The sequence below is a fragment of the Lactuca virosa genome, chromosome 1 (genome assembly GCF_052849685.1).
Source record: "Lactuca virosa cultivar CGN04683 chromosome 1, Lactuca_virosa_CGN04683_v6, whole genome shotgun sequence".
Taxonomy (NCBI): domain Eukaryota; kingdom Viridiplantae; phylum Streptophyta; class Magnoliopsida; order Asterales; family Asteraceae; genus Lactuca; species Lactuca virosa.
The window spans coordinates 76990862-76998126 of NC_136426.1; the positions used below are offsets into that span (position 1 = coordinate 76990862).

At 35.2% G+C, this 7265-nt stretch overlaps 1 protein-coding gene across 1 annotated transcript; it reads right to left on the reverse strand.

Moving 5' to 3' along the window:
* Window positions 1-446: 446 nt before the first annotated feature.
* On the reverse strand, window positions 447-3959 carry LOC145147491 (Protein phosphatase 2C family protein). The gene is made up of 4 exons (XM_079075076.1): window positions 3046-3959; window positions 2063-2433; window positions 1132-1368; window positions 447-845 (listed from the first exon to the last, which is right to left on the reverse strand). The coding sequence occupies exons 1-4, from the start codon at window positions 3368-3370 to the stop codon at window positions 624-626; spliced, it is 1155 nt and encodes a 384-aa protein (XP_078931202.1). The 5' UTR covers window positions 3371-3959; the 3' UTR covers window positions 447-623.
* Between the last annotated feature and the right edge of the window lie 3306 nt (window positions 3960-7265).

Below are 7265 nucleotides of genomic sequence, written 5' to 3' on the forward strand. Positions count from 1 at the left end.
GTAAAACATGTACCAAAAAAAATTACAGTAATAAAATGTAGCCTGTTACCTTATCTAGTCATTACCCCTTAGAATAATTATAACATTTATATTTTAATACTTACTAAGTTGCGACAATATACGTGTATAACTATGATAGAATGAAAACATATACACTGATCATGGGCTTAAATAGTTCTGTTGTTTCCTTACCTAGATTTCAGCCCCAAAGATTGTATCTAAAGCATAGCCCAGGTAATTAAATAAGCACATCCCAATAGGCAATAGCAATAAGGATCAAGGAGCATTAACTATTAACCTAAAATGGGATACTACTAATAAGGATTAAGAAGTATCTACTACTAACCTAAAATGGTATGCTATTGGCACACCCTATAATCTACTCCAATCTAAACAACTCTTTATAGCGCTAGCCTATATAGCATACAGCAAACAGAAACGATGAATTGGGCAAAAATTCTAAGACCAATAGATTATTATGAAGAGTTATAGTAAAAAGATCATGATAATAAACATCATCATATTACAAAAGAGCTTAAACTTTATGAGATTCAACAACATCCATATTCCATCTCTTTCTCGTTGATTAAAATGAAACTCTATATGATTCAAAAGACACATGACTAGTGTTCCAATGCACTTCGAAGGGAGACATGAGGCGCATTGGTTGAGGAGGAGGAGGCCCTACTTATCTGATCATAATTTAGAAACAACACAATTACAGTTATGTCATCGTGGAAGTGACGCCGCACCCGCTTGTCGATTTTCCGGAGATCAGAATATCGCATTTCACGCTTTTTTGCTGCTTCGTGCAGAGCCGCTTTCACCAGCCTCTTTGCTATTCCCTGCAAACATCCAAAAAAAAATTATATGTTGTTTCATCCATGTGCCTCCTACTATACCGACAAGTCAAATATAGCATGATATACATACATACATACATACATGTCCACAGATACGCAAACATATACATATGCATTTAAGATACGACACGACAATGGGCGTAACGTGTCTGAATTACTCGTATACTAAACATAGACCACATAGATAAATGATAGCCAAAAATGGAAAGAGATATAACTACAAGGGGTGAAGATGAAATTAGAAAGTAGAAAGAGTAGGAAAGCTTACAGCGCGTGGATTATTATGAACGATTTCCACGGCTTCTTCATTACCCAAGTGTTCCCATAAACCATCAGAAGCAAATATGAGAAAAGAATCACTTGGTTGAATGTCGTGAGTAAGGATTGATGGAGTAGCTGACATGATTGGCATAACCGTTGCTTCAGGAAGTCTGAACTTTGGTAAAATTTGATCGTTATTGTACTCTGTGTGTTTCATATAAACATCCCCAATTGACCTTGAAACCTAATTACCAAAAAAAAAAAAAATCATCAACAAACATAATTACCATAAAAAACATATCACCATCTATTTCAATCCTACAAAACAATCATTCTTGAGCTAAAACAAGCAATTTTTTTGGATAATTTCACATGCTAACATTGATTCACCTCGAAAAAAACCATCAACTAAACTTAAAACATCTCAAAACATGTAAAACATAAAACAAAATAAAAAATCATCAACAAACTTGTTCATAAGGCCTCCGAAAAAACAATTACGTGTACCAATTGTCCGGTTGTTCATAATAAGCCACTATTTTGACCATAAAAGATTTTTCCATTTGATTACGTTATTTCCTCCAATCGTTGTTCTTCGATAAGTGGGTCCCACCTTGTCGCATCTTTATCTAATCCCACGTCATATAAATCCATACCCACAAATCAAATATGTTATAAATCTTAATGTCTGTCCAATAAGCACTACCCTTGAGAAAATAATATAATTGGGTATAAGCTACAAGACCATATTTCTTTTTCCATCTTTTTTACACATAAGTTTACATCTGATCATGGGTATGCACTTAAGAGTGATTAATAATCAAACCGATCGCAAAAATAAATCTTTTTTTACATAAATGAATACATGGTAAGAATTATCAGCAAACAAGATACAGTGATATAGTTAATTTCCAAAAAAAAAAAACATTAAAAATAACCTGAATGATGCCTTTGACCCTCCAAACTCCATGTTTCAAAGCAACAATCTGTGGATCATGTGGGTGTAAATTCTTTAACTCGTGTCTAACTTCCTCAAGATTCGCATTATGCTCTGATGACAACTGAATAGCTGCCATTCCTCCAGTGTTACCAACTTTTTTACCAAGAACAACACGTGAATCTCCAAGATTGGCTATGAAAAGAGTCTGCTGATATATAACTCCAACTAAGCAACACGATCCAACGGTTGCAATGCTAGGACGCGTGTTAAATAACTCGGACACTACAGCAGTGAATCCATTCTCAGTTGCAAGAAACGCGTTCTTTATGGTATCTGGAGTCACCACACCATAATCCTCGGTAGATCTTGCTGCAAAATTTAATGAGTATCTCCTATTGGTAAACGTTTATAATAATACCCTTCAATAATTACAAAATAAAAGAATCTTGCAGGCAGATTTAGGGGATGTTTCTTTATCTTTCCTATTAAGTCCTGTATATGGGTAATGAATGATATTGGATGTTGTATACATAAGGTATGTTTCTTTTCTAGACTGGATATTCCAAAAAAGAAATCACAATATTCACAAAATTTAACATTTGAGGAATTGAGAGGAAAAAGAAGTAGGAGAAATAGGTAAAGGGTTAGTGTCTTTATACATTAAGACACTATGTTTGGCTTTGACCCATCAAGTCATTCTACCGATTAAGTCAAAAAGAATTCCCCAAATTAAGTGCTTGACCCGATTAAGCAAATTAAGTCAAAAAGAAAACCCCGGCAATGAGATCAATATTTTGTAATGATTATCAATGGGAGATAGCTAAAATTTGGATATCAGATTATCAATTTTGCATAAACATTCCTTGAATCACAAGCTGTAATCATGAAATATCAATGTCAAATTGTCGATTGTGATCCATTTGTAGAATAATTATATGCTAGATTCGAAGCAAATAGTGATTAGATGAAAGAGAGGTAAACCTTGAAAATTCCTGAACAAGTTGTCACAAACGTATCGGGCGACATCAGGTCCGCCATGACCATCATAGACGCCAACAAATGTACCGAAAGGACCAGACTCGATCTGGCTTTGGTCTTCAAGCACCTGGTTCGCCTGAACGACGGCCATGGAGTAATCTCCGCCACCGTATTTTCCGATATCTCGATACCATAACAATCCATCTTTTTCAAAGTCATCGCCATCGCCATTATAATTACCATTGACACCGGAAGCAGCGCCTGTTTCGCCACTGTTAGTGAATGGCTTCCAACACACCGAAAGGAGATTCATGAATCCTTCTGACATCCCACATTTCTCGCACGGAATCCCCTATATATCAAACCCCCAAATAATTTATTTTCAACATAATTAATGAAGTGGCATCATGATAAGTTTTCACCGATAAAGAGTCTTGAATTTCTTAAATTCAAATCCTTTACTCCAAATCTTGACAAGTGACGTATGTTAGAAACACCCAAATAGAAAAACTTCAACAAGAATCGTACAACTGGCGAAAAACAACAACACCCAAATTAAAACAAGGGCGGCTATCTGTTTATTTTTGCAATTATACCAAATCTACGAATTAGAGATTCTTGATTTTGATTGTTGTTCAAATCTGGGAAAAATGAGAGAAACGGAAAGCTGGGCGGCTTTGGTTTTGGTTCTGGTTCCTTGAGGGAAAACCTGTGTGAATCTTGATTGAATTGAAATCGAAATGGATTTTATGGTGGAGAAGGTGGAACCCTAATGGGAGGAGGGGGGTGTTGGGTGGTGGAGGAACAAGAATGTGTTGAATCGATTCAATTCCGTTGGAGAGAAGTTGGCGTAGGGAAGCTTTTTGTTGGGTGTTACTTTCAATGTTTCTCCTTCTTTCTGATTTCCTGTTTACGCGTTTTTTTACACACGACCATTAATTCTCTTCTTCGCACGTGGAAGGAATCATGGGGACCTTCGAGTCGTTTCTTCAAATTCAAGGGGGCTTCTATGTGTAAAAATATATCAAGCTTGGTTGACACTCCTATTTTTTACTCTATTACGCTGTGTTTTGTTGTGTTTTAGGCATAAGAGCCTTAATTCCCGTTTGATAGTTGTTGACGGAGAAAATGCCGATTGGAAAATGTCTGTTTGGGAAAAAGTCATGACTAAGTAAGAAACCATGATGTTTGATTGTACATCTGACTGAATGTGTTGACCGATAAAAAATGATTATTTTATCGATAAAAAATGACTATTTTACCCTGATGCGTTATACAGTGATGAGTGATGATGAAGTTGATGAGAAGTTATAAAAACATACAAACTCAAAATATAAAATACACACAAATCAATTGAAAATCCAAATAAAAAATGGTTAAGTGTTTTTATTTTATGAATGTTTATTTATATATATTGTATGATTAAACTTTAATATATAATTCTTGAAATTTAGGTTATATAACAAAAAATGGTTAAGTATTTGTATTATGGGAAAGTTGATTTATATTATATTATCTAATTTTCAATATAAAATTCATAAAAATGACCCTTACAAAATAAAAGCCCAACTCAAGAATTGTTGGATGTTAATCCTCACTTTACCGTAAACCTAAATAGTTAGTCTCATCCTAATTAATTTTCGCCGTCACTCTCTAAATGGAAGACGAAGCAGCCGAAGAAGGAAGAGCACCTCTGTTACAATTCATGTGTCTCCTTCTCATGGCCATCATCCTCTGATTCCGCTCTATTTTGGCTCGTTCGAGAAGGCAGAACACAGACTCGTAAATTTTGCTTGTTGCAGGTGAATAAAATCGGTGTTGAAAGAGAGAAGAAACTGGGAAGGAGGCGCTGAAAATTGGAACGTGGGGTAAGGGCATTTTTGGAAACATCTCTTTCTTTCTCACTCAGACGATTTCCCTCATTTTTTCCGCTCAGATCTAGCTTACCGAGTCAGACATCCAAAATCTGTTTAATAAACAACTTTTGCTGACCGAGTCAGCCAAAAACGTCTGATCCGACTCGGTCAAACGTATATCAAACACAACTATATTCTTTTGAAATTTTTTTTGATAAAGTTAAAAATTATTTTTTTAACAGAAAAATCTCGATTATTTAATATTTTGTTCAAATTAACGAAAAAGTCCTTATTTTTATTTTAACAGAAAACAACAGATTATCGTGTAAAATTAAATAACCAAGATTTTGCTATTTAAAAAAATAAATGTAGGACTTTACCAAAAAAATCCCCAAAATAATGAGACTTTTCTGCATAAAACCATATTATAAATTTTCGCATCAAATTTTATTAGAAACTACAGATGTGCTAGTAAAAGGATCTCATATTAGAAACCGATTCAAATTTATTTACATTTTTTTATTAAGGAATTTTGATTTTTCGATTCGACACTTCCAAAAACAAATTGTCTGTTAATTCGAGATAACCTAAAGAATCCTAATGAGCACATATCAAAGCATTTCCTTTTAGGAGTATTAAAGTTTGTGTTATCTATCATTGTCGGCCTTGAGGATTCAAATATCCAAGATAAGTAAAAAAAAAGACCCTTAGCCCTAATGTATAACGAATTAAATTATATAAAAATGCATACTCTATTTATGATTAATTCGAATACTGATAAATTTACTTCAAAATTACTTATGGTTGTCATACTTCAGTAATAGATCAATATAGTTAAAAAATTCAACAAAGGTAATTTCAACACAAAAATATTTCTTTGTATCTTCATAAATAGATATCATTAGTTCGAAAAATGGTTATGGCAATAAAAACAAATTTAGGGCAATAATCATATCCTAGGCCATTGTTTAGGGCAATAACCTATTGAAATCCAGTTCACCTCCAGATAGCTAAAAAGATCATACAAAAAAAGATAATCAAAAGATATATGGCTACAATACATAGCGGGGAAACACAACAAGTAAAATAATAAGAAATACGAATCACATTCGAATGCAAACTCACTCTTTGTGGAAGAATCCCACACGAGAGTAGTGGTCACGTAAGGATTGGACGCTTTAGGCGTAATAATAATGTTATCTCAGGAAATAGTGCTTGGACCTTGTGATGTACAACATCCAAATTTAAAGGTACATTTTATTTAAATCAAAGTTTGGCTTTTGGGGGATGTCACGACGTGGGAAAGGATCACCACGACATTGCAAGGCATTTTGGTTGCGGGTCACTGTTGACTCGCCACGACGTGGCAGGTATAAACCACGGCGTGGCTGCTGCTGAGGCCTTAAACCCTAATTTTTTGGGTTTTGCAACATATTTAAAGGAATGAGGAGGCTAGGGTTTGTTCACCTTCAACATCCACCACCCTCTTAAGCTCTGAAGAAACCCTAATTCCTTTTCCTCCATTTTTTAAGCTTTCTTGAGTGCTTTTGGGATATTTTTTGAAGGAAGAAGCAAGAAGGAGTAAGCCAAGGATCAGCAAGCAAGTTCCCATCTCCCTTCCTAGCACAATTTTGGACCCTTGTAAGTGTTCAAGGCTCCACCTTTTTCTTACTAGGTTGCTAGATCTTGAGTTTTGTCCCATTTTTCTTCTAGATCTTGTTAGTTGGGATGGTGAGAATTCATAAAGGTTGCAATTTTATGAATTTCTGAATCATTTGGAGTAATTCATGGTTTGGATCTTAAGTTTGGTTGGTTGTTTGAACCATGCATAAGATTTTGGTGATAATCCCCATTTTTGACCTAATATGAGTCCAAGACATGCATTGGACATGCATGTCTAAAAATCACCAACCTTTAAGTTGGTTTTAGTGTTATAAGCTCTTTTGGAGTGAATGGGTTAAGGACTTAAAGGGTTAAGTGCTTCTTGGTTGAGCTCATGCCATGTTTTTGCCGTTTGGACCTAAGATTTGAGATCTAGACCTCTTGGAGAGTCTTAAGGGATAAAGTTGGAAACTTTGTCCATCTAGACTATAAAAATGACCAAATTTGAACTTTGGAATCGGAAGATTCGGTTTAACCCATTATAATATTTTGAACCCAGTGCCCACGGCATGGCCCTAGGTTGCCACGATGTGTCGACTAGGGGTAATCGCATTTGTTTTGTCGTTTTAGGGCCACGACATGGTCAAGGATGGCCACGACATAGCGAGTCAACTTTGACCGTTGACTTTGACCATTTGCTTTTTGACCTAAGTTGACTTTTGGTTAAACCCTTAGTTGTGGAAGGTAAACTAAGGGTGTACCTTG

Excerpts from the sequence above, each read along its gene's own strand:
- LOC145147491 (XM_079075076.1), bottom strand. The coding sequence starts at position 3,370 with ATGTCAGAAGGATTCATGAATCTCCTTTCGGTGTGTTGGAAGCCATTC. Across the intron at positions 2,434-3,045 it reads CTTGTTCAGGAATTTTCAAG|CAAGATCTACCGAGGATTAT; the intron begins GTTTACCTCTCT and ends TAAATTTTGCAG. Across the intron at positions 846-1,131 it reads TTCATAATAATCCACGCGCT|GGAATAGCAAAGAGGCTGGT; the intron begins GTAAGCTTTCCT and ends GGATGTTTGCAG.